A 27931-nucleotide genomic window follows, 5' to 3' on the forward strand; every position below is an offset into this window, starting at 1 on the left:
TGATGTGACCCTCTGTTACTGACCAGGTTGTTGATGTGACCCTGGTTAATGACTGACAGGTTATAAACCATGATGACTAACAGGATGATTACCTAACAGGTTTTCTGTGGGTACTGACAGATAAGAATTTGCCCTGAATAATGACTGACAGTTACACCTCACCCCTAAGTGCTAACTGGAAGGATGTTTACCTAATTTTTTCAAGCCACTTTATATTGCACTGCCTTACAGTGGGTCAGTACTGTAGTATTTCATCCTCACTTCTCAACCCTGTACATATTGTAAACATTGATACTGCAATTTCTGATTCTACATCTATTGCTGCGTTAACGGTGTGAATTTCCCCTGGTATGTGGAGAAATAAAGGACTTATCTTAATTTTACCAAAGGCGCTCCCCCCCCCCCAGTATTTACTGACAGGAAATGTCATGAAGGTATGTTTTTGACCTTCTTATTTAACCCTGAGTGTCGACTGGCAGGTAGCTACTCACCTTCTGTGGCCACATAAGTTAATCTGTGAATCAATAAAATTTGGTCATATGACGTGTTCTGTGTGTTTTCTGTGTTTAACCAGGAAGAACTTGAGATTAAAATGTTTAAAGAGAAACCAGCCAATAAGGCAAAAAGTTATAAAGTCACACAAAAAGTACTTGAAATAATAAATAAAAAGTAACGTTTTAAAGTATAAGATAGCTTGGTATTGATCCAGTCTGTATTTATGCTTTTAATTTATATTCAGTTTAATATCTTTCTGAATTTGAAACTTTTCACATTAAAAACTAAATATTTAAATTCACTTCATCATAAGAGGAGCCAGAAAAAAAGACTAAAAATAATGAAATAGTTTACTAACAGGTAGAAGAATGGAGGAGGATCATTGTTAAAAACTTCCAGTCAACAAACAGGAAGTCAAACAACCAATCATCAGTTTCTCAGCGTAACGGCGCCTCCTGCTGGAACTCTGCTGCAGTAACAGAAGTAAAACCTCAGTACAAAAACATGGAGATAAGAATGACAATGACTAAAATATGTCCAGAATTACCCAAACTACCCAAAATATTACAAAATTTTTGTCAAAACAAAAAAAAAATGTTTGAGAAACAGTCATCAAAAATATTCAAAATTTTGTCTAAGATGATTTAAACTAGTTGAAAACTATTTTTAAAATGTCTGAAATGATGCAAATATGCATAAAATGTAGTTACCTGGTTGGTCCAGCAGGGGCCGCTGTGGACTGAGTTGAAACCCATCAGATCAGAAGCAGAGAAGGTTGAGACTCAAACATCCAGGCTGAATCCCAAACTCCCCCTACACACTCCCCCTACACTACCGAGTGTCACTCCAAAAGAAGTCACACTCGCAGCTGTGGAGGGCACCTATTACTGAAGGGGGAGGGTATAAATACGATCGTCAGGAATGGGATGCCCTGTCGCCTCACCGGAAAACGGAAGACGTCATCGTCATGGTAACACAAAGACGCCTACTGTCATGGCTGTAGCGCTGTGGCACAGGTTGCAACTAACAAGGATCGCTGCTGCTTCCAGAAGACGAAAGCGTCCCACTTTTTTTCACTCACATGTTTTCCAATCCTATTATCTGGCATTTCAGATCCAACAAATGAATGAATGAATGAATTCTGTCAGTTGTGTTCAAATTTTAAGGTGTCAGGGGGTGCACAATTAAATCAAACGTCAGCAGAGAAGATTTGTTTCTTTTTTTATCTTTTTTCACCACTCTTTTTGTGATGTTCTGTCAGTGTGAAAAAGGCGTGGGAGAAATAAACGATGCATGTGGAACTCACATCAATATGTTGTTTCCTCCTCCATTTGGACGTTGCACTTCCTGAAAAAGTTGTCCAGAGTGTGCATCGATGCAGACTCGCTATTTAAGGGCTGAACAGTCCACTCTCCCTCCACACTACGCGGTTTGGGACGGCCCTTAATATGGAGGACCCTCCACGGGAACGCGCAAACGGAGGGGTAGTGTGTAGGGATAGTGTGTAGGGGGCGGTTTGGGATTCAGCCCCAGAGTTACCTGCTGACAGGTGAGCAAACACCTGAATCATCCCTTTAAAATCACCTTCATGCTGTGGATATCTGCAGAGCTTCTACTGGAGATATCCACAGCATGAAGGCAGAACTCTGGAGATGAAGAACCAGATGTTCTGAGGAGAACTTTAGGAAGATTTGAATCAAAGACATGAGGTTTGTCTAAACAGTGGAGCACGATGGTTTATTTCACTGTTTTCTACTCGGTGAATCAGATCCTCCTCAACTGCAACGTTACCTGTTGGAGCTCCACAGGTGAGTCACCTGTCAGACAGGAAGAGCAGGAGGTCCACTTCCTGTTATGATCAGAAGGTTCAAACATTCACAGGCTCAGAGTCCGTCAGAGATTAAAGGTTCATTCACAAAAATACTTCAGTCCTGCAGCTGATCATCAATCAATAGCCAATAATCAACCAATAATCAATCATCTATAAAATGTCAGAAAATTGTGAAAAAGTCTCATTTAGTCGAAGAGAACCTCCCAGAGAACCTTCAGATCCTTCTGGTGATGGATACCAGCAGCAGTGATCTATAAAACATGGATCAGTTTGGTTCTCACTTCAGGTTCTGCAGTTCCTCCAGAATGTTCCATCAGAACCAGCTGTAGCACGCTAACGGGTTAGCTTCCTGCAGACGGATCAATAAAGGTTCTTCTTCCTCCTCTGTGCTTTCAGTCCCATGTTCTAACATCTACAGAGCTTTAAGGATCAGATCAGTAAACATTAAAGCGTCGTCTGTTTCAGAACCAGAACCTCACATTTAAGGCATCAGAACCTAAGTGTTCCGTCAAAGCATCTCGACTCATCCTCCAGATGTTCTGCAGGTCTCAGGACACCTCGATGACCTCCATGCTGCCAGAGAAGCTGGACTGGCTTCCCACCGTCCCCATGTCCTCCCTGGACCTGCTGTCCGTCCGTCCATCTCCAAACTCCATCTGGCAGCTGCGCCTCTTCAGCTGCTTCTCGAAGTTGCTCTCTTCGTGCCAGCTCCTCCTCGAGTCTCCGCGGTCTCCGGTTCTCTGTCGGCTGCGGCGCCGAACCGCCTCCAGGCCGTGGCTGCAGCCGAAGGCCGCCAAGCTGCCGCTGCCGAGGACGGCGGAGGTGGAGTAGAAGCGGGTGGACTCTGAGGACAGGTACCAACCTCCGGTGACGGGGCCCAGCAGGATGTCGGAGTGCCATCCCTTCAGGGCGCCGCCAGACCCGACCTTGGCCAAGTGCTGCTGGCTGTGGGACAAACCCAACAGGAAGCTGGCGGCGCTCTCCTCAACGCTGGTCTGGGTGTTGGTCGGATTTTTGGTGAAGCCGGCGGCTCTCTGTGGCCCGTCGGCCTCCTCCTTGTCTGGACTCTGCTCCGGGGTCGACTGCTCCGACACCTCCTCCACCGGAGAGAACTGACACAGCTTCCCGCCCGGCTCTTTGAACGCTGACGTTTTGTAGAAGTCGTCCGTGGAGCTGCCGTGAGGTGCAAACACTCGGTGGGCGGAGCCTCCGCCCGGCTCACCGTACGACTTGATGTCCAGAGAGAAGGAGCGCTTGAGCCGGGTGCTGTCCTCGTCCAGCTGGAGGCCACTCAGGGCCTGGGCCAGCAGACGGTCCTCTGGGGCATCGGCCAGGACGCAGGGCAGCGTCAGGGGCTCCAGCAGGGCCAGACCGGGGCCCCCAGGGGCCTCCAGGCAGCCAGCAGCCTCCTCAGGAAGACCAGGACCATCAGGCTTCAGCTTACTGTCAGGACCAATGGGACTCTTGATCTTCTTCTCAAAGTCCAGCAGCTGACCCAGGAAGTTGAAGTTAGGAGAGATGGTTGGCCTCTTCTCCTTCACAAACCTGCAGGAAGAAAGCTGAGACTGAAGGAGGAACATCAAGCATCCAGGTTTAACCTGGACCTACAAACTTTAATCTGGACCTACAGACTTTAATCTGGGACTACAGACTTCAATCTGGGACTACAGGGACTTTAATCTGGATCTACAGACTTTAATCTGGACCTACTGACTTTAATCTGAACCTACTGACTTTAATCTGAACCTACAGACTTTAATCTGGGACTACAGACTTCAATCTGGAGCTACAAACTTCAATTTGGACCTACTAACTTTAATCTGGGCCTACAGACTTTAATCTGGACATACAGGGACTTTAATCTGGACCTACACTGACTTTAATCTGGACCTACACGGACTTTAATCTGGACCTACAAACTTTATTCTGGATTTACAGGAACTTTAATCTGGACCTACGGACTTTAATCTGGACCTACAGGGACTTTAATCTGGACCTACAGACTTCAATCTGGACCTACAAACTTCAATTTGGACCTACTAACTTTAATCTGGGCCTACAGACTTTAATCTGGACCTACAGACTTTAATCTGGACCTACAGGGACTTTAATCTGGACCTACAGGGACTTTAATCTGGACCTACTGACTTTAATCTGAACCTACTTACTTTAATCTGGACCTACAGACTTTAATCTGGACCTATAGGGACTTTAATCTGGACCTACAGGAACTTTAACCTGGACCTACAGACTTTAATCTGGACCTACAGACTTTAATCTGGACCTACAGACTTTAATATGGACCTACCGGGACTTTAATATGGACGTACAGGGACTTTAATCTGGACCTACAGGGACTTTAATCTGGACCTACAGGGACTTTAATATGGACCTACAGGGACTTTAATTTGGACCTACAGGGACTTTAATCTGGACCTACAGACTTTAATCTGAACCTATTTCAAACCCACCAACAAACATCTAAATTAAAACTTAATGGTCTGATTCCAAGGTGATCCTAAACCGGTCTGATGTTCCTCGGTTCCTGACCTGTAGGCCTCGTCCAGAGTCATGTCCATCCTCTTCATGATATAGGCGATGGCGATGGTGGCTGAGCGGGAGATTCCAGCCAGACAGTGGACCAGGACCCGGGCGTTGGAGGCTTTGGCCTTTTCTGAAACACAGCAGAGGTCAGTGTGACAGGAAGTAGCAGGGTCTCTACCAGAACACAGACGGATCTGCTGACCTATGAACTCCACCGATCGGTCCAACCAGGGCAGGATCTTCTCACAGAACGAGTCGTTGACGGGAACTCGGAGGAAGTGTGAGTCGAGGATGAAGTCGGGTTTGGGGCAGGTGTTGCTGGCGTTCAGGACGTAGGCGATGTCGTTCTGCTGCATCAGATCCTGAAGAAGAAGGACAAGCAGAAGATGCAGAAGGAGAAGAATGACAAGAAGAAGAAGCAGAAGGAGAAGAATGACAAGAAGAAGAAGCAGGAGAAGAATGACAAGAAGAAGAAGAAGAAGAATGACAAGAAGAAGGAGAAGAATGACAAGAAGAAGAAGAATGAGAAGAAGAAGGAGAAGAATGGCAAGCAGAAGAAGCAGAAGGAGAACAATGACAAGAAGAAGAAGGAGTTACATTTAGCTGTATATATAGTGGTGTATATTTGTGTAGTTGTGCATATACAGTCATGGAAAAACTTATCAGACCAACTTGTTTTCTTTAATTTCTTGTTCATTTCAATGTCTGGTACCACTACAGGGTGGGAAAGCAAAAATGTCCTATTGACAAATTTGAATGTCCTGCCCAAACGGTGAGGGTAATCAAAACAATAATTAAAATCAAAGTTCCTTACGTTTAACCAATCTTTTTAGTATTTGTCAGACCTTGGTGCATTGTGAAGTGAGCAAGCAACAAGCAAAACACAATAGGGTTTGTGCTCTCCTGGATGCCCCAATCCCTCAGAAGGACATTGCCAAGATTGTTGGCATCAGTGAGAGGACCATTCGCCGCATTCAGCATGCCAGACAGGCAATCTCAAACCTTTATTGTTATCGCATATTAGGCTGGTAGAGCCGGATAATCATAAACCCTCATTGTTGTAGATGTTCATATAGTGCGCCATTCGGCCTACGACTGTATTTGCAGAACTATGTTCATATATCAAACTTCCATCTTCAAACGATATAGAGCGGTGAGTGGCACTGATTGATTATTAATTTGGAAAAGGCATGTGACAATCAGCCCAATCGCTGATCAAGCGGATAAATAGCGGGTGACAGCTGTGCGTAATGTGGCACAATGGATGCACTGGCATTACTGGAAGATCACGTTAAGAATGGAGAGAGATTTTAGGGTTCACAGGGATTTCCTGGCCCATGATGATGACTGGCTAACAAGCCGATTCAGATTCCCTAGAGCAGTACTCTTGGATCTATGTGCTGAACTGGGCCGTCTTAGACCGACCCCCCCGCCCAAACCATCCCGGTACAGACACAGGAGCTGACGACTCGGGGGTTTCTGGCGACACCGGCTCCTTCCAGCGTTAAGTGGCCGACAGGTATGTGTTTTATATGAAGAATATATGAGGTTACATTTGTTGTCTAAATCCTATCTGGGTCTGATATACAGTTAAATGATGTCCTTTAGGTCTGGATATCACAACCATCCCTCGGTGCAATAATGCCAGCTGTTTGGATGACATTATAAACATGACCAGTCAGTACATCAGGTTTCCTTAAACTGTGGGTGAACAGGCCAACATTAAACGGCAATTTGCAGCAATGTCCGGTTTCCCAAATGTAATCGGCGTAACTGACTGCACTCATGTTGCTGTAAGGGCTCCGAGTGAAGATGAATTTGTCTGTGAACCGAAAAAATGTATTCAATCATTGTATAAATTATTTGTACATTGGACATGATCATAACAAATTTAGTGTCAGGGTGGCCTGGGTCAACACATGATTCATTCATCCTGACGCACAGCAGAGAAAAGACTGCAGGGGGCGCTGTGTGAAATGCCGTGGATCAGCAGCTTATTTATATACAGATACATTCATGAGTTACTTTGCATTGACCATTCATGGTAAAATGTGGGTGTGTTGTGGGCGGAATGTGAGCTGGATCCACCTGTGCAATCTTCCAGCTGGAGTGTGATTATAAAAGGGAAATTGCGTGCCGCTGTGCGTACGCACAGTTTTATAAATCAGAATATTTTTTTGCGTACGCCCATTTCAGATTTTCGGCGTAGTCAAACTTTTAGTCTGGATCCTACACAATGTTTTATAAATGAAGCCCCAGGACTTTAAATGCAGCTGATTCCATCATACTTTACATCCTATCTGACCTGCTTCAGGGTCTATAAGAGGACATTTCATGTCATCAGCAGCACTGCACATGAGTGGAACAGGGACAATGAACCAGGTCATGTTTGGGGCTACTCTAGAAAACAGTCTTCTTCCATCAGCTGGAAAACTCTTTCCTGCCTCCAATGACCAGATTTTCCAACAAAACAAGGTCAGTTAAAGCCTGGATGGAGAACCAGAACATTGGAACCATGCCTTGGCTGCTCAATCACCAGATCTAAATCCAACTGAAAACCTGCGGAAAGTCATGAAACACTAAATGGAGAACCACAAGCCCAAAAACAAAGCACATTAGTTAGAATTATTGTAAGAAGCTGATGGAGAGCATGCCAAGACACATGTCTGCAGTCATCAAAAACAATGGTTATGAATCAGTACTAACTCCTATGTGGATCATGGGACTAAAGCAGACAGAAAAGATAACATGGAATCCTAAAAGCTGTTTCTGGCAGAACAATGCCGTAGCTACTGATGATTGGTTATTATCTAGAAAACCATTAAAATGTCTGATATCAGCTCTGAAATTACACTCTGATGAGTTGTTCTTGTTGCTTTCATTTTATTTGTCCAAACTATCGCACCTTTAGTGGAACCAGGCATGAAAATGAACAAGAAACTGAAGAAAACCAGCCTGGTTCCATGACTGCAGATGTGTATATAGCTGTGTAACTGGCCGTACCCTGTTCAGGACATCCCTCTGGCAGCCCAGGTAAAGGTGAGGCAGGATGCGGGTGGGTCCGGTGCTGGTAACGGGTAAAGAGGGCTGGGAGATGCAGGAGGGAACCAGGGTGGACTTCCCCTCACACAGACCCGGGAACAGCTGGGAGAACTCGGAGAACCCACCTGAGAACACAGACCCTTCAGTCCAGGTGGAACCAACAGCTGCTAAACATCATGGACCAATAAAAACCCTCTGTGGTCACCTGAACACACCTGTCCAGCCCTCAGGTGTGTTCCTCCACCGGTAAACCAGCAGCAACCTGAACACCTGATCTAAGAGGGTTGTTTCTCCTTAAAACTTCCACTGATCAGAACGCTGCTTCCACCTGTTCTAGAGCGAACCATCAGGTCCTGGATCTTCTGACCCTGAAGAGTCCATCTCGGGATCCATGAAGATCAAACTTCTGGATTTATAGTAAAACTAGAATAATTCTGATTCCTGTGAACTTCCTCTTAACGTCTGTAGGACCAGAACACGGAGCTCTGAGAACCACAGATCTAACGTGAGGGTGGAGTCCACACAGTGATGACATCATGGTTACATAAGCCTCAGTGGAAACAAGGACGACCCACAGCTTCATGTCACTGTTCAATGTTAACTAGTGAGAAGGTCTGAAAGCAGTCAGATCAGTAATCACAGATCAATAACCAGCTCAGTCAACTATACATAACTGGAACACTACTACATGTCTTCAACACCAAAATAGAGGAATTATAAAAGTACTAAACTGAAGCCACTTTAAAAATAAATAAATGAGTTTTAAACGTCTTTGACTTTGACTGTTTTTCACAGCTTGAACTATTTTATAGCAGCTTTAAACTCTACGATTATTATCGTGTTTAAGAACTTCTAAAAATGAGGATATTTATTCAGATTCAGTTTCAGATATGGTGCTCTGTTGTGAGTTTTTATCACTGAGGAACAAAATCTAGATGTTACTGATCATGAATATGGATTACTGTTCTAGATGTTACTGATCATATGGATTACTGTTCTAGATGTTACTGACCATAAATATGGATTAGTGTTCTAGATGTTACTGATCATGAATACGGATTAATGTTCTAGATGTTACTGATCATAAATACGGATTAATGTTCTAGATGTTACTGATCATAAATACGGATTAATGTTCTAGATGTTACTGATCATAAATACGGATTAATGTTCTAGAGGTTACTGATCATGAATACGGATTAATGTTCTAGATGTTACTGATCATGAATACGGATTAATGTTCTAGATGTTACTGATCATAAATACGGATTAATGTTCTAGATGTTACTGATCATGAATACGGATTAATGTTCTAGATGTTACTGATCATGAATACGGATTAATGTTCTAGATGTTACTGATCATAAATACGGATTAATGTTCTAGATGTTACTGATCATAAATACGGATTAATGTTCTAGATGTTACTGATCATAAATACGGATTAATGTTCTAGAGGTTACTGATCATGAATACGGATTAATGTTCTAGATGTTACTGATCATATGGATTAATGTTCTAGACGTTACTGACCATAAATATGGATTAGTGTTCTAGATGTTACTGATCATAAATACGGATTAATGTTCTAGATGTTACTGATCATAAATACGGATTAATGTTCTAGAGGTTACTGACCATAAATATGGATTAGTGTTCTCGATGTTACTGATCATGAATACGGATTAATGTTCTAGATGTTACTGATCATATGGATTAATGTTCTAGACGTTACTGACCGTTACTGACCATAAATATGGATTAGTGTTCTAGATGTTACTGATCATGAATACGGATTAGTGTTCTAGATGTTACTGATCATGAATACGGATTAATGTTCTAGATGTTACTGATCATGAATACGGATTAATGTTCTAGATGTTACTGATCATATGGATTAATGTTCTAGACGTTACTGACCATAAATACGGATTAGTGTTCTAGATATTACTGATCATGAATATGGATTAGTGTTCTAGATGTTACTGATCATAAATACGGATTAGTGTTCTAGATGTTACTGATCATAAATACGGATTAGTGTTCTAGATGTTACTGATCATAAATACGGATTAGTGTTCAAGATGTTACTGATCATAGATATGGATTAGTGTTCAAGATGTTACTGATCATAGATATGGATTAGTGTTCAAGATGTTACTGATCATAGATATGGATTAGTGTTCCACGGGTTCATGTTACAGAGAAGATGGACTAGAACGATGATCCTCAGTGGAATATTTACCTCAGGCTGAGCTTCTGTTATAAAGCAGTAGAACCAGACTGGAACCAGCAGCCTACTCAGTTCCTGAACTAAACCTGTTCTCCAGGTGATACCAGACTCACCTGTAAGCAGGTGAACTGAAGGGAAGCCTCTCTCCAGTTTGACCAGCAGGACGCTGAGGAAGGACTCAGAGCTCAGAGCAGTCGGGTCTGAAGAGTTCTGATCATAGACGACCACCTCCTGGTCCACCTGGAGCTCCAACTGGAACCAAACACAGAACACACACCTGTCAGAACCCACCTGTATGTGAAGGAGAAGAAGCAGCAGCAGCAACTCAGATATCCAGAAAGTATTCAGATCGTCACTGAACAGCAGGTCAAAGTGAAAACATTGATTTATTTCATGTAAAAACATCATGAAATCATTCTGTAGCTGACATTAGTTAATAGTTATTGTATAAAACAATGATCTCAGTAATGATCAGAACATCATGAAGCACTTCAGGTGATCTGCTCCAGTGTTTGGATCATTTTATTTTACAGTTTCCTGATGTTAGGTCAGCGTTTTAAAGTCCTGATTCTACGTGAAAATATCCTTAAAACCAGCAACGCCATCTTTACTGAGTGAAGACCAGCGGCTTGGCTGCTGTAACTTCCATTCAGAGCAGGAAACTCTCCTTTTTCGCCTCAGAATCACTTTCAGCTCGTAATCACATGGAAAGCGTCGCCTCAGAAATAAAGCCAAGCTTCCTTAAAGCTGCTATTCCAATTTAACACGACACCACAAGAAGGGAGGAGGACTCTTTGTTCAGGAATAACTCAGACACAGACTCAACTCCAGAATATTCATGGATTCAGGAAGACTCCCTACAGCGAAAACTAGCCGCAGACATCAGAGATAACAGATAGAGAGGATGATGGTTAGTTTAGAGTTCAGCAAAGAAGAAGAAATGTTCTGATGAGTTTGATTTATTCTCAGCATTTTCAGAATAAACGTCTGTTCCTGAGCTGTTTGAATGTTCTGCCTTGTGCTTCTTTAAAAGGTCTAAAATTCACAATTTTGTGGTTATTTGCAGTCTGTTAAAAGAAAATAAGTCTTTTATATAAAACGAGAAAAGCCCTCCAAGAGCTCAGTCCTCCTCCAAGGCTGCTCATTCCCAAGTATGTCAGAAATGCAGCATTGTTTATTAGTTATTGATGATCAGAAACCCTCCATCCATCCTCTATCCACCGCTTTATCCTCACTTGGGTCGCGGGGGGTGCTGGAGTCTATCCCAGCTGATTCGAGCGAAGGCAGGGGACACCCTGGACAGGTCTGATCAGAAACCACGTGACCTAAATATGTAGCAGGCGGCGGGAATTGATGAGACTCAGAAACACCCCCACAGTTTAATCAGTTGTTCCTTGGATCATTTCTGATGGATAAGTCCTCAGAGGTGGATTTGTAGTAGGATCACAATCAGCTGATGTAGTGTTCACTGGTTGTCATGGTTACAGTGACGCCGTGCTGCTATCTGGTAATGATACAGAAATCTTTAACACATCTATTGATGCAGTTTATAGTCTGGATCCATGGATTGGTTAAAGAATCTGATCACTTGGTCCTTGTGTCATTTCTGATCTTCACTGAAAATTTCATCGACATCTGTTGGTCAGTTTTAGAGGAATGCTGCTGACAGACGGACGGACGGGCGGGCGGGCGGGCGGACGGACGGACAGGTGGACAGGCAGGCAGACAAAATCACTTAACTCCACCACGTTATAATAATAAACAGGTCAAAACTTTCCAGTTTCTAAACAGGCAGAATCAGAGACACTAAAGCATAAGGTTCAGTATTTCTAGACTCTAAAGTAGATGCAGTAAATCACTGAGGACATTTTCAGGAATCGTCATGTTTTTATGGGACTTCATATCTGATGGCTACAAACCAGAAGAAACAAAGAGGAGACGAGGAAAAAGATCAAAGACGTACAAACTGAGCTGAGTCGTCTTAGAAAAGATGAACATCAGCATCAGAAACACTGCTTTTATTTGTTTAGTTTCAGGAATTAGGTCACTGGCTCCTCCTACCTGATGACATCACACAAGTGGTGAAAGATGGTGAGCTCTGATTAGTCAGAGATCAACATGCAGCTGAAGCTCTGGACTTCAGTAAAATCAGCAGATGTTCTTTCACTGGATTCTCTGTTCCTGTTTTAACTTCATCAAGTTACATCAGCAATTTTAAGGTTTGTCTAAAAATGCTGATGTTATATCTGAGGTTCTGTCCCTCAACGTTCTTATGAAACATCTGGAAGCGTTTCAGTTGATTTCATAACGGAGCTGAAGCAGCTGAAGGTCAGAACATCTAAAATCTGAAGAATTCCAGCAGACTCATGACTGAGGACGACTTTCATCAGTTCAGACTGAGGGTGGAAGTCATTTATTACAGCTCATGTTTGGTCTGTTTCCAGCACATCTGATCAGAGAGACTGAAGGAAAGTAAAAACTGATTCTGTGTTTTTAGATTTATGAACGTTCATTCTGGACGTGACACACAGCAGAAACGAGAGGAATCCGGAAAACATCAATAGATGAAACTGACAACCAGGAATAACTTCAGTCTGTTGCTTCATTTCCTGCTTTACACTTGGTCATAAAATGTGAAGAAGGAAAGAACACCTGATATTCAGCTGTGTTTCTGCTGGATTTATAAATTAGTAATGGGTTTGAACAGTTTTGAGGTGATGAACACGTCTTTATTTTAGAATTTAGTCATTTTAACATCATGCAAACGTAAAAAAACTATAAAATCCCCTCACAAACTGGATGAAGAAAATATTATATTTCTCTGATTTCTGAGGAGGTTCATGAATGTTATTGTGAGATAAGAAGGTGTTGTCATGTTGGCTCTGACTGAAGGGTTTTACAGTAACCCTGTTTTAAAATACTTCTGTCCGGAGCTGCAGCTGAATAAGATTTATTAATTCCACAGCGGGGAAATTTACAGTGTACAGCAGCAAATAGAACATTTAAATTAAAGAAAGAATGCAGCACACAACGCACACAGTGCATATATATATATATAAATAAAAGTATTTTGTTCAGAAGAAGAAAAGAAAGCAGTATTTACAGCAAAATTTCTATGAAATTGCACAGCGTTATTGTTTACATTTTTTATAAACAAAACTCACCATGTTTTACTTCACCTGAACACAGGCGTCTAATCTGCTCCCCCTTCTATAAGCCCCTCCCCTTACCTAGGCCCCTCCCCCTCACCTTCTTCTTGGCCGAGTGCTGCAGCAGCTCGCTGATCTGGACCTTGTCCTGCTGCAGCCTCCTCTTCATCAGCTTGGAGCAGTTGACGTTGACGGCCTCCAGGATGTGGGCGGAGTTAAAGTCCACGAAGGGCCGGCTGTCGATCAGAACCACCCGGTCCAGACCACCCTCCAGCAGGGCCACCAGGGCCTGGGCTCCGATTGGACGCACCGCCCTGGGCCTCGGCATCCTGGCTCCCCCCTCCCCCCTCCCCCTCCTGGGCGGCGGCAGGAAGTCACTAGAAGCAGAGTGACATCACGTCACAGCGGTGTGATGTCATCAGGAGGGCATGTGGTGGTCCAGCAGTGTTTACTGTTTATTGTGTTTTTTCTTCTGCAGCAGCTTCAAGCTCTGAAACACAAAAACCATCACATTTAATTTTGATTCAAAGTGCAGAAGAAAATATTACACAGACTATTGATTAATCATCAGATTATTGATTAAACGTCAGATTATTGATTAAACATCAGATTATTATTGACTGCAGTGATCAGGTCCTGATTGGCTGCTCGGTTAAGGGAACTTACATTAATGTCCTCCAACAGCACCAAAGGTTCTGATTTTAAATAAAAACTGGAGGCTGATCCAAATCTTTAAACTTCTGTTTTCTTAAAGACGTTCTAATATTCTACATCTTTATCCGACTGATTCCTTGTCGTTTCTCTGTGAATAGAACAACAGCGCACTAGTTGTAGTGTAGAGTTGTAGAGCATTAGAACAGACATTAGAACATCGTGGATGTGTGAAAGCTCAGCAGCATCTATTAATAAGCTGATCACCATGTTCTCTAGACGTTCTTTAGACGTTCTTTAAACATTCTCTGACGTTCTCTAATGTTGTCTCGATGTCCTCTAGACATTCTCTAGATCAGGGGTGTCAAACTCAGTTCCTGGAGGTCCACTATCCTGCATGTTCTAGATGTTTCTCTTCCAACACACCTGATTCAAATGATCAGCTCATCATCAAGCTCAGCAGAAGCCTGATAACGAGCCTGATCATTTGAATCAGGTGTGTTGGAAGAGGGAAACATCTAGAACATGCAGGATAGTGGCCCTCCAGGAACGGATCTTGACACCCCTGCTCCAGATGCTCTCTGATATCCTGTAGATGTTCTGTTGACGTTCTCTGACATTCTTTAAACATTTTGTAATATTCTCTGACATTCTCTAACGTTCTCTAGACATTCTCTAGATCAGGGGTCGGTAACCTTTAACACTCAAAGAACCATTTCGACCCGTTTCCCACAGAAAAGAAAACACCGGGAGCCGCAAAATCCTTTTGGCATTTAAAATGAAGACAACACTGCATATATCGCTTTTTTACCTCTATGTCCTTGTTAATCAGTCGTGATTAATTAATTACAAAGCCTCTAATTAGATTCATTTTTTAAATTGTGTCCTTCCACTAATATTTATCTTACTTGGTTAATGTCATTTTTGCTCCTGGACCTCATATGTTACGTAATGTTAGCTGGAAATCAATATTTTGCGAATGTCTATTTAACTTGTAAAATCTATTTATATATTTATCTTAAGCTAATAACTTTTCTGCCCTACTTTCCAAGACGACACTCTGACTCTCTGACCTGCTGCCTGGATGTGACATCGAGCCGTGTTCTTGTGAGTAACGTGTATTACCCTATCATGAGTACTTTTGACTCAAAGACGTGTCTTTCTTGGAGTGGAGCTTTAATATACAGGCTTGCCATTCTTGAGTACAAAACAATGTGAAACTACAGGCGTTGCTTCTCCAGGAGTAAAACAAAAAAAAGGCATGAAACATGTGGGAATCGGAAGCTCAGTGTTGTCTCTCTGCATCAGCTTTGGGCTCTCATGTCACAGGCACAGCACATCCGGTGGAGTGACACGTCAAAGTAAGAGCGGTAATTTCACAATAAAATTCTCTATATTAAAATGCATTGAAACGCACCTGAAAGGCAGAACAATTTATTTTCTAAAGTTACAGGGAGCCACAACAGAGGGCTGAAAGAGCTGCATGCGGCTGCGGAGTCGCGAGTTGCCGACCCCTGCTTTAGACGTTCTGACATCCTGTACACGTTCTCTAGACGTTTTCTGACATTCTGTATATGCTCTGAAGACGTTCTCTGACTCACGGCTCTGCAGCAGGAAATCCCCCGCTGCAGTAAAACCTGCACTTAGAGAAAATCCCCATTCCTCTTCCTAATGAGAAGGTTCCTCTGCAGCACCGGACACGTTTCCTCTGAATCGGGAGTCTCTAAAGGTTCTCTATGCTGCTGTGGTTCTGTGAAAGGTTCTCATGAGAACTTTCTTCTGTTTCAGGGGTTCACGGTGAAATGTTGGAGCTTTGCAGCTTAATTTAAAGAAACGAAGAATCATTTCTAGTTTTCAGTCTGACTAGAAACAGGAGCATGTCTATCTGCTGCTCTGTTCCATGTGACATTCTAAACCCAGCAGCCACATCTGATGTTCTCTGCAGATTATTTCAGTTGGACTGCTGCTTTCTAAAACACCTCGGTGGTCCGGTTTGATAAAAACCCATCAGTAGTTCACCCTAACCCCATCAGCAGACCTCTGATCTGTCAGAATGTCTGCAGTCTCCAGCAGACGGCATTGAGCAGCTCTGGAGATCAAGAAGGTCAGAGGAGGTGGAACTTCTCAGAGATCATTCAGTGAAACCAGCTGAGTCTCTGAACTTCCTCCTCATGAAAATATGAAGTTTGGTGCACCTGTCCTGCATTTAACAGGAAGTTAAACTTTGTAAAACCAGGCTGAAGGTTGAAGGACTGTCAGGTTAACCGAGTGGAGCTCCAGAGAACCCACATTCTGGATGATGTACAGCAGGGGTTCCCAAACATTTTTGGCTCAGGGCACCCCGAGAAATGTTATTTTAATCTGAGGCACCCCTAAATTATTTCTATAGTTTGCACTCTGAGCACCTTCTGTTTGAGGCATATGTCACTATTACCGTAATTAACGTTATTAAAGCTTTTGTTGAAAAAAAGGATGACAACATCTAAATGAATGTGTTTTATTGGGAAGTAGTATAATCAGTAAAATAAGTAACAAGTAACAGTTAAAGTAATATCCAAAAATGTTGGTCACCAAATGTGACAAATTTAAAGTGCAACTTACATTCAACCGATTTTTTATATAAATATATATATATATATATATATATATATTTCACAGTGAAAAACATTTTGAGTGCAAACTTCAACATGTCAAACGTCAAATGTAACAATTTCATAGAAGGTCATATTCTTATCATACACTCATTTAACTAATACTTATTTCTTCTTTAATCAAATTAAACATTTCAAGTGTTACAAGGCACTTCAATTGTGTCTGGTTTCCACACAGCCAGCTTGACAATTTAGTGCAGCGTTTCCCCTCCAATATGACCGACGAGGCGGGCCGCTTCGCTGCTATAGGTCACCGCCTCATTACAATTTTGCCGACATTGCCGCCTCACTGGTCGGCACCAAAAAAAAAAAAGTAATGCTAAATATTAGAAAGCATTGACACATAAGTCCGGTATATTCGCCGCTGAAATCAACAGAATTTCAGCCTTTTCTCGCCGTGGCTGAAGACAGCAGACACATCCCTGTTGGTCGGTAACACTCAGTTCTCTATGACATCCCGCGAGTTCGTGTTTCAAATGTCGGTCGTTCCGATTGATGAACAACGAGCATGGCGGACAAGAAGCGGCAGCGCTCCATGGTTTCGTTTTTCGGGGCTAAAAGCAGGTGTGTATCACAGACATATGTCAAATTAAGTATCAAAACTATCGCATGTCATCAAAATAAAGTGAGCAACGCAGTGTAGGCATCGATCTCGCTTCCTTTACTGAGTTACTGTTCTGTTGTCTGTGGCGATACGAACTGACAGCGACTGCAAAAATGGCTCCAGTTAAAACATTTAGGTACAAAACCCGTTCTACCCAACGAGACAAATGATTTCAACGGAATATAAAGTTCCTAGTTTCTTTTGATAAAATGATTTATAGAGTGCCTGAAATTACATCATTCAATGGCAAAACAGATTGTGTGTTCAAATTCTAGTTCTGTGTTCAAAAAGGGAACAGTTTTGAAAACAGAACTAACTCCTTCAGAAAACCAGCTGTTAACCCAGAGTTGAAGTTTTCTTTCACATTTTTAAGTAAAATGAAGGTCATGACCTTTTTATTATAAATAAAAATGAATTTGGTGCCTAACATGTAGTTGTTTTTAGAAAAAAGTAAAAGTCACCACTTGATTCCAGATTCAAGTCCTTTGTCGTCTTTTTCAGATTTGTAATAAGAACTGATGTGGCATTTAGGAATGGAGTGGAAATCTGACCAGAATATAACAGACTGGACTAGTTGACATGTTTTGATCACAAGAACAAGTGGGTTTATATTTGTCATATTTTCTCCTTATCACTGATTTTTAGAAAAGAAACATGAAAATTTTATTTAATTTAGTTTTTGGAAATGGCTACAAATACAACAAAATGTGCTCCAAATTGTGCCAGAATGCCCCATTTTGCATCTTGATTTTCAATATTTTTGCCTACACCCCACCACCTCACAGCCATTCCAACCCAGGGGAAACACTGTAATGAGACACATGTGCCTGTCTTTGACTATGGCAGTCTCTGACAGAGAGGGGTACTCCTGCCCCACACTGACCCAAAAACGGTCCAAAGTCAGTTCATTGTGTTGCAACCTCAGTGTCCGGTCCATTTGAAGCTCTGCAAGCTCATCCTGACCCTTTGCATTCAAGCATGCTGATGCTGTCTCTGCAGCCCGAGAGTGGAATGGATCTCTGATCCAGTCCTATTGCTCATTCAAATGAGGGAAATAGGTTTCAAACCTTTCCTCCAGTGTAGCTAAATGTGCAGAAACAGATTTTTAAAACCCTGCTGTCTTGGCTGTAGTGCTCTTAGCTGTTAAGGGAAACATGTCAATGTTTTTTTGTGTCACTTTTTGTTTCCACTGACTGAGTTTTGATCTAAAACCATTTATTTTGTCTGTTGCTGTCAGGATATTTTCTTTCCTTCCCTGCATTCTAGTATTTAGCACATTCATGTGGCCAAAAATCTCAGCTAAGTAAGCTAGTTTAAGCCACCAGGTGGCGTCACTAATCTGTTCCTTATAAGGAATGTCATGCTCACCGGAGAATTTTACCAGCTCCTCCTTGAGTTCATAAACACGTTCCAAGGTTTTGCCCCTTGACAGCCATCTCACCTCCGTATGTAATAAGAGGCCCTGGTGCTCTGATCCCATTTCATTGCAGAGAATGGAGAACAATCGTGTCTTGAGTGGCCGGGACTTGATGTAATTCACAATTTTTACAGCTTTGTTCAAAACATCAGTGAGATCTGGAGGCATAGTTTTTGCCATGAGAGCCTCTCTGTGCAGCATGCAGTGGGTTGTGACTATGGTGGGATTTTTTTCTTTGGCTCTTGTAAGAAATCCTTTAACCCGGCCAGTCATGGACGCAGCGCCGTCGGTACAGATGCCGACACACATATCCTAGTTGAGGTCATGCTCCCTGAAGTACTTGTCTGTGACTTTAAATATTTCATCACCTGTAGCTTGGCTCTCCAAATCCTTGCAAAACAAGAAGTTCTCTTTGATCTCAGCTTCATCCACGTATCACACATTCGCAATGACAATGACAATGGCCGCTTATGTCTGTTGAATCATCAATTTGGAGCGCGAAGTTCCCCCTCAGCCGCAGTTTTTCGCAGGGGATAGATTCCACGTCATCTGAGATGTCATCAATACGCCGTTTGATAGTGTTGTCCGAGAGTGGGATTTTCTCTATTTCCTTGACAGCATCCGGTCCAAACATTTTTTCAACCATTATCTTTCATGCTGGTAGTATTAGTGATTCTGCAATGGTGTGTGGTTTTTTGGACTTGGCAACCAGCTCAGCCACAAGAAAACTAGCTTCTTGTGCTTTTTCGGACACACGCACAGATGATCGCATCCGTTCAGTCTGTCTTTCATTCTGAGGTTTTAGTCTTTGAAAATGTTCAGTACCGGCTCGGGGCACGCAGCATCTCCCCTCCAGCTAAATCCATACTTGAGGTAGCTGTCGCTATAAGTTCTTATTTTTTGCCGTTTTGCCGGTCTTGTCTCGTCTGCCACAGCCTCTGGGGTCTCTGTCCCTTTCGGATTGGGGGTCGTATCTTACAAGAAACGTATCCATTTTCAGCGCTCATTTTGCGGTCAATGGTTTAACGCTACAGTCAGATAGTTTGTGATTGGTTGTAACCAGAATGAACCGCAGGGAGGGGAGCACTCGTTTCACTCCACCTGCTGGCCCGCGGTGCTGCGCTAAATTGATGCGTTTGTGTAGCGGCTGACGGTGTAGTTACACGGTCGGCTCAGGGTCCAGCGCCTATACAATGAATAGAAGCCTTGCAGCTCTGATCAGCATGCCGGAGTGGCGGCACAGCCGGACTGTGTAGAACCACATACATTGATTATAATGGTTGCGGGCGAGAGGGGGAAAATTTCATGGCACCCCTGGAACCCCACCGCGGCACCCACTTTGAAAATCCCTGTTGTAGAGGATCAATAAGGACCTCATTTTGAGCTGCAGAGAACAAACAGCTCAACCAGCAGACAGAAACCAGACCTGACCAGTTCAACGTCTACACAGAAGGAGAACTATTCCAGACTTGATATGGATTGGATAATGTGTTAGGAATGAAAAGATGCCACATTGTTTGATGGGAATGAAAATTATCAACCCCCCAGGAGGGCTAAATTCAAGATACCCCAAAATCAAAGTGAAAAACTGATGTGGCAGGCTGGTCCATCTTTCTGAAATTCCTTGGCAGCAACTCAAAATGGTATTCAGTAGTTTGTATGGCCTCCATGTGCTTGTATTCATGACTGACGATGTCAGGACAAGCTCTGAATGAGACGATGGATGGTGTCCTGGGGTATCTCCTCCCAGAACTGGACCAGGGCATCACTGAGCTCCTGGACAGTCTGAGGAGCAACCTGATGGTGTCTGATGGAACAAAACATAATGTTCTAAAGGTGTTCTATTGGATTCAGGTCAGGTGAGCGTGGGGGCCAGCTAATGGTATCAGTTCCTTCATCCTCCAGGAACTGCATGAGTTCTCTTACCACATAAGACTGGGCATTGTTGTGAACCAGAAGGAATCCAGGACCACTGCACCAATGTAGGGTCTGACAATGGGTCAAAGGATTTCATCCTGATACCTAAAGGCAGTCAGAATGCCATTGTCCAGCCTGTAGAGGTCTGTGTCCCTCCATGGATATGCCTCCCCACACCATCACTGACCCACCACCAAACCGGTCATGCTGAACAATGTTACAGGCAGCATAACGTTCTCCACGGCTTCTCCAGACCCTTTCATGTCTGTCACATGTGCTCAGGGTGAACCTGCTCTCATCTGTGAAAAGCACAGGGCTCCAGTGGTGGACCTGCAGATTCCTGTGTTCTATGGCAAATACCAGCCGAGCTCCACGGTGCCGGTCAGCGAGCACAGCGGGCACTAGTGGACGCTGGGCCCTCAGACCACTCTCATTGCATCTCTTTCTGATTGTTTGATCAGAGACATTCACACCAGTGGTCTGCTGGAGCTCATTTTGTAGAGCTATTGCAGTGCTCATCCTGGTCCTCCTTGCACAAAGGAGCAGATACCTGTCCTGCTGATGGGTTGAGGACCTTCTACAGTCCTGTCCAGCTCTCCCAGACTAACTGCCTGTCTCCTGGAATCTCCTCCATGTGCTTGAGAATGTGCTGGGAGACACAACAAACCTTCTGGCAATGGCACGCATTGATGTTTCATCCTGGAGGAGTTGGACTGTCTGTGGAACCTCTGTAGGGTCCAGGTATCGCCTCATGCTACCAGAAGTGACTCTGACCCTAGCCAAATGCAAAACTAGTGAAAAACAGTCAGAAAACATTAGGAAGGAAAAAACATCAGTGGCTTTCACCTGTAAACTCATTCCTGTTTTGGGGGGTGTCTCATTGTTACCCCTCTAGTGCATCTGTTGTTAATTTTATGAACACCAAAGCAGCTGAAACTAACTAAAAAGCTCCTCAGTTACTTATTGACCAGATCAGTATCCCACATGTTTCACTGATTTGATGCTATACTTAGATTAAAAAGTGTTCCTTTAATTTTTTAAGCAGTGTATTATCATGAAATATTTGTGTAAAATCTCTGTAGCATTTCTAAAGGTGTGGCTGCTTTAGAGACACAGAAAAATACTAATGATGTTTTCATTAATTGTTCAGGATGTGTTCAGTATTGTGGCTGTGATTGGACTGAAATAAACTGAAGACCTCAGAGGGATCAGTTTCAAAGGTCTGCTGTCTTTTAAAAAACATCCAAAAATACCATACGTTTGATTTTATTTATCACAAGAAATTGAAAAAACTGAAACAATTGTTGGATTTTAAATGCTGGGACATTGTTACAACAGAAAATTCATCCAACTTTCTTCAACGTCTCATTTTATAAATGACCAAAAATACATCGTTTGCTCAGAAAAGATTCTGTAAAAACTGATGAACCTCAGAATCTAACCCTGAATCGATTAGCCTAGCAGCTAGTAATTTTAGCTATTATTGACATTAGCAGCTAGTAATTTTAGCTATTATTGACATTAGCAGCTAGTAAATTTAGCTATTATTGACATTAGCATTATTAACATTAGCAGCTAGTAATTTTAGCTATTATTAACATTAGCATTATTAACATTAGCAGCTAGTAATTGTAGCTATTATTGACATTAGCAGCTAGTAAATTTAGCTATTATTGACATTAGCAGCTAATAAATTTAGCTATTATTAAAATTAGCAACTTGTAACTTTAGCTATTATTACTGCTAGCAGCTAGTAACTTTAGCTATTATTGATTTTAGCAGCTAGTAACTTTAGCTATTATTAACGTTAGGAACTAGTAACTTTAGCTATTATTACTTCTAGCCGCTAGTAACTTTAGCTATTATTGATGTTAGCAACTAGTAACTTCAGCTATTATTACTGCTAGCAGCTAGTAACTTTACCTATTGCTAACGTCAGCAGCTCGTAACAATCGTCTCCGTCAGACGTTTAATGTCCTGGTTCTTTCACTGTTCAGTTCTCAGCTCTCATCTGACTAAGACCAATGGTCTTAGCTGAGCTGTGAAATTAGCCAATCAGAGGACTTTGACCTGACGATGACATTACACACAGACAGGTTGGACTGCTGCAGGTGAGCTCACCTGAGCCAAACCCAAGATGGTCTCACAGGCATGAATAATTTCTCACAGAAAGATTACATGACAGTAACCTGAATTTATTTAGATTTTTTTGAAACATCTGAAGGTGACTTTTACTGGAACCTGGGAGACATTCTGAGATTTCATGTGAAATTTTCATCTATTTGAGAGGAAACATAAGTTTAAAGTAAGATTTAAGGAAAAAAGGAGAAGAAGAAAAGATTAAAGAGAAGAAAAAAGGAAAGTAAAGACAAAAATCTTCACTGTCAGACAATAAAAAGTTATGGCAACCGTTTATAATGAGTTTTTAACTGAACAGCAGGAGTTTAGAGCAACTTTAATTGAATCTGGTCCGCATTTCAGATGCCACGTTAGCTATTGATGTTAACAGCTAGCAACTTCAGCTATTAATAATGTTAGCAGCTAATAATTTTAGCGATTAATAATGTTAGCAGTTAGCAACTTTAGCTATTAATAATGTTAGTAGCTAGTAATTTTAGCTAGTAATAATCTTGGCAGCTACAAATTTTAGCTATTAAGAACTAGGGATGGGAATTTTGACTAATTTCCAAACCGACTAGTCGCTAATTTTATTGGCGACTAGTCGGTTTGGAAAACTTGCAATTTAACCCTTTAAGCGACAAAGTCACAATATTGCAACAAGCAACACTGCTGAACATAACAAGCCACAGCTTCAAATATACTGCCTCGTGTGCCTCATGTACTGTACACCAGGAGATGGTGGACATCTGGAACTTCAATCTGAGCATCAGTTGTGGGCGTGTTTTCATTCAAAGTTTTGGAGTTTACAGAGTTTGAAAACCGAGGAGACGAGACTCGCCGTCGGAGCGTATCAGAGCGCAAGACGGCACATTTTAGAGTGAGAAAACTCACCGTACCGAGAGGTCTGCTCAACGCTGACAAAGTACTTTGTCAAGTAATGGCTTACTCATATTCTGAAGAGGAATATTCACCCTCTGATGAAGATGTTCACAGAAAGTGCCGCTGCGTCTGTGCGTAACGGCACTAGCATTTAACTGACTAGGAAAATACTACACGTTTAATAAATGAGTAGGTGGTTAAACAATTAAACGACTAGTCCCGCACATCCCTATTAAGAACATTAGCAGATAGTATCCTTAGCTATTAATAATGAAAGTAGCTAGTAACTTTAGCTATTATTGAGATCAGCAGCTAGAAACTTCAGGTATAATTGACATTAGCAGCTAATAACTTTAGCTATTACGGATATCAGCACCTAAAAACAATAGCTATTAATAACATTAGCAGCTAGTAACTTTAGCTATTATTGACATTAGCAGCTAGTACATTTAGCAGTCTGTAACTTTAGCTATTATTAACATTGGTAGCTAGTAACTTTAGCTATTATTAACAATAGCAGCAAGCAATTTTAGCCATTAATAACATTAGCAGACTAACTTTAGGTATTGTTAATGCTAGCAACTAGTAACTTTACCAGTCTGTAATTTTATCTATTATTAATGTTAGCAGTAAGTAAATGTAGCATTCTGTAATTTTAGCTATTATTGAGAATAGCAGCTAATAATTTTAGCTACTAATAATGTCATCAGCTAATAAGTTTTGCTATTATTAAGACTCAGGGAAGAAACTGAGATCTTCAAGATGCAGGACAAACAGTGTGAAGAACAGTTTCTATCCTTGGTCCGTCAGACTCCTGAACTCCAAACACTTGTCTGCCTGAAGGCACAATATCACTTTTTGCTGCTTTTGTCCATTTTCACAATATATTATCATATTGTACTGGTTCCTATTCCATTTCATCATCCTCACATTTTGCACATATCAGTGTGGGACCTTCACGCTCGTCCGTAGCGACCTGAAACTCGGCCGGACGACTCGTCATTACGATATCTACATTCTTGCTTGTCCGCCCGGATGACCGCCGCTCAGAAAGACATATTAAATGATTTATTACCAATTTAAAACAACGAATAACTTCTCGGTTCTCAACCTGCAGGAGGCCGCCATCTTGTGTCATTGCGCATCGCTTTCGCGCAGGTTTCAGTTTCCGGTTGGGGTTCGTGTGGATGTTGAGCGATGTCGATTCCGACTCTAACCATTTATTTATATTTATTGCTTCGGTTCCCAACTTTCCTTAGGGGTCTCGCTTCGATCATTGAATGACAGTACAGAGGGGGCTATAATGGATAATGAAGAGTTTCATTTCTGATTTTTCTTATTATTCAATGATTGGAGGTTCGATTCCCACATCTCCACACAGGTCTCAGTTTGGATCACACAGGTTATTAGGGCAGACGCTTGGGTTTTGTTATCAAGGAATATTCTCAGGGATGATGTGGTCTTAGGACTATTTGGTGATGATGATGACAGTGAATTGATATAGTTTGTGATCAAATGATTGTGATGTTTTTTTTTTGTCAAAGTCATATTTGTTCTTGCTGGTCAGAGAGACTATTTCATGATAATATGAAGATATTAGTATTGGATATGAAGATATATAGACTTGGTATGATGATGATGATGATATTATAATATCTCATATTTGCTTATCAGAGATAAGTTTATTTCAATGTTAGATAGATGATACTAGTAATAATGTACATAGTTGTTATGTTAAAAATTATCTCAGGATGATGATCTCAGGATGATGATCTCAGTGCTACTGGAGGACTTGATGCTACATTTAAATTTTCAATGTTATTTCTGTAGAGTTGCCATATTAAAAGTGATCATAACGATCTCAGGATGATGATCTAAGTCTTACTGGAGTGTAGTATTAAAGTTACACGATATAATTAAAGATTTTTTAAAAAGTGACTTTTTAATCAATTTTATTTTTTGCTTCAACTAAAAAAAAACGCCGCAAATTACGGACGACCAGAAATTTGTACGGACTACCAAAAATTTGGATTTGGCAGGAGTAGGTCGTCCGTAATTTGCTGTACGGACGACCAAGGATTTTGACGAAGGTCCCACACTGCATATCTGGCCTCCTTTGCACATGGCGGTTTTTCAATATTGTTTTGTTACATATGCATATTCAATTTTATTTATTTTATTACTTACTGCCTGTTGTCGTGCACCGTCCAGTGGTAGCTACCTATATTTTCGTCATGCCATGTCTGATGACAATAAACCTATTCTATTCTATTAGAATATACTAGCAGTGAGAAACTTTAGCTATTAGCTACATTAGCTGCTAGTAATTTTAGCTATTATTGACATTAGCAGCTAGTAACTTTAGCTATTATTAACATTAGCTGCTAGTAACTTAAGCTGTTAACAATTTTAGCAGCTAGTAACTTTATACGACTGTAACTTCATCTATTATTAATGTTAGCAGCTGTAACTTTAGCTATAATTAACATTAGCAGGTAGTAATTTTATCCGTTAATAACATTAGCAGCTAGTAACTTTAGCAGTCTGTAACTTTAGCTGTTATTAACATTAGAAGCTAGTAACTTTAGCAGACTGCAACTTTTACTAATATTATTGTTAGCAGCTAGTAACAGTATGACACTGTAACTTTAGCTACTATTAATGTTTGCAGATAATAACTTTAGCTGTCTGTAACTTTAGCTATTAATAACATTATCAGCAAATAATTTTAGTTATTATGACGATTAGCAGCTACTACTTTTAGCTATGAACACTAGCAGTTTGAAACTTTAGCAGTCTCCAACTTTAGCTATTAAAAATGGTAGCAGGTAGTAACTTTTGTAGTTTGTAACTGTATGTATTATTAATGTTAGCAGCTAGTAACTTTAGCTATAATTAACAGCAGCTAGTAACTTTATCCATTCATAATATTAGCAGCTAGTAACTTTAGCCTTAATAACATTAGCAGCTAGTAATTTTACCAGTATGTAACTATAGCTATTACTAACATGAGAAGCTAGTAACTTTAGCAGCTAGTAACTTTAGCTACTAATCATGTTATCAGATAGTAACTTTAGCAGTCTGTACTTTCAGCTATTTATAACGCCAATAGGTTGTAACGTTAGCAATTAGTAAGGTTAACAGTTTGAAATATTAACTGGTACGAATGCTAGCAGTTTGTAACGTTAGCAGTTAAAGATATTAACTGGTACTAATGCTAGCAATTTTTAATATTAAAAGTTTGCAACGTTAGCTTTTGATCATGTTCACCGTTCTTAATTTTAGCATTGTGTAACTATCTGCCAGTAAAGTAACGTTAGCCGCTCGTAAATTAATGTTAGCTATTAGTAACGTTAGCCGTCAGTAACGTTAGCCGTTCTGAAATTTTGTTGCCGTGTTTCGGTTTTAACGGCCGATTGACCGCCGGACAGACTGCGTTTAAACCGCCAGAAACCCGTTATCCCGCCTCAGTTCCGGCCTCTCTGTCGGTGCTGGTTCGGTCTGAACCCACACACCGACCGAACTTTAACTTTAGGCCCCGTTAACCGAACTTAACAGATGCCGCCGTCGCCGCTCGTTCTCTCTCCAACTTGAAATGTCGGTGAACTCACCGTCGGAAACTCGACGTCAGAGTCCGGGCGGCAGCGTCAGGGTCCGGGCTGGTCCCCGGCTGGTTCCACGGCCTGTCCCCAGGCCGTGTGGCTGTCGGTAGTGGGAGAAGGAGGCGGCAGCAGTGGACAATTGGAGCGGAGACACTCGGTCCTGGAGTCCTGGTGCTCCATCAGAGATGAGGTCACCGCGATAAAAATAACAGCATGTCGTCATCCAGCGGCGCTCACATGAAGCGGCGGCCTTAAAGGGGATGTGGCTGGGGCACTGAGCCGACACATTATACTGCTGCTTTAACAGCTACAGTGTGTATTTACCTTTAAATATACTCCTATATATGTAAAGTACACACATAATACTGCTGCTGTTTTAAGAATTTTAATATATCTTGAATACTGTACATTATACTGCAAAATAAAGTACATTATAATCCTGATAAACTTAGTAGGAGCTTAAAGGGGTAGGCATAGATATATTCATATGGATGGGGGCAGGCAGCTACTTGGATACTGAGCCGAAAATAAATGCTGCTGCTGCTTTAAGAACCATCAGTAATAAAATATACTGCATACTGTAAATTATACTGTAAAATACTTCAAGTACACACAATAGATTCAGTTTAAAGGGGAGGAAACTACTTTAGTACATTACATACTACAGCTGCTATAAAAATTATCTCAGAGTATACTCTGAATTATACTGCAAGTATATAGAGTGTACATGTAATACTGCTGCTTTATGAACTAACTCAAAAACGGTAAAACATACAAAGAATACTGCATACTGTA

General features: G+C 41.6%; 1 protein-coding gene across 1 annotated transcript; it reads right to left on the minus strand.

Annotated features, from left to right (window-relative positions):
* Positions 1-831: 831 nt before the first annotated feature.
* Positions 832-27358, minus strand: dusp16 (dual specificity phosphatase 16). Its single transcript, XM_022216999.2, has 7 exons — positions 27146-27358; positions 13395-13784; positions 10259-10397; positions 7874-8037; positions 5073-5232; positions 4877-5000; positions 832-3871 (listed from the first exon to the last, which is right to left on the minus strand). The coding sequence occupies exons 2-7, from the start codon at positions 13620-13622 to the stop codon at positions 2875-2877; spliced, it is 1812 nt and encodes a 603-aa protein (XP_022072691.1). The 5' UTR covers positions 13623-13784; positions 27146-27358; the 3' UTR covers positions 832-2874.
* Between the last annotated feature and the right edge of the window lie 573 nt (positions 27359-27931).

This window comes from Acanthochromis polyacanthus, chromosome 1 (assembly GCF_021347895.1).
Source record: "Acanthochromis polyacanthus isolate Apoly-LR-REF ecotype Palm Island chromosome 1, KAUST_Apoly_ChrSc, whole genome shotgun sequence".
Lineage (NCBI taxonomy): Eukaryota > Metazoa > Chordata > Actinopteri > Pomacentridae > Acanthochromis > Acanthochromis polyacanthus.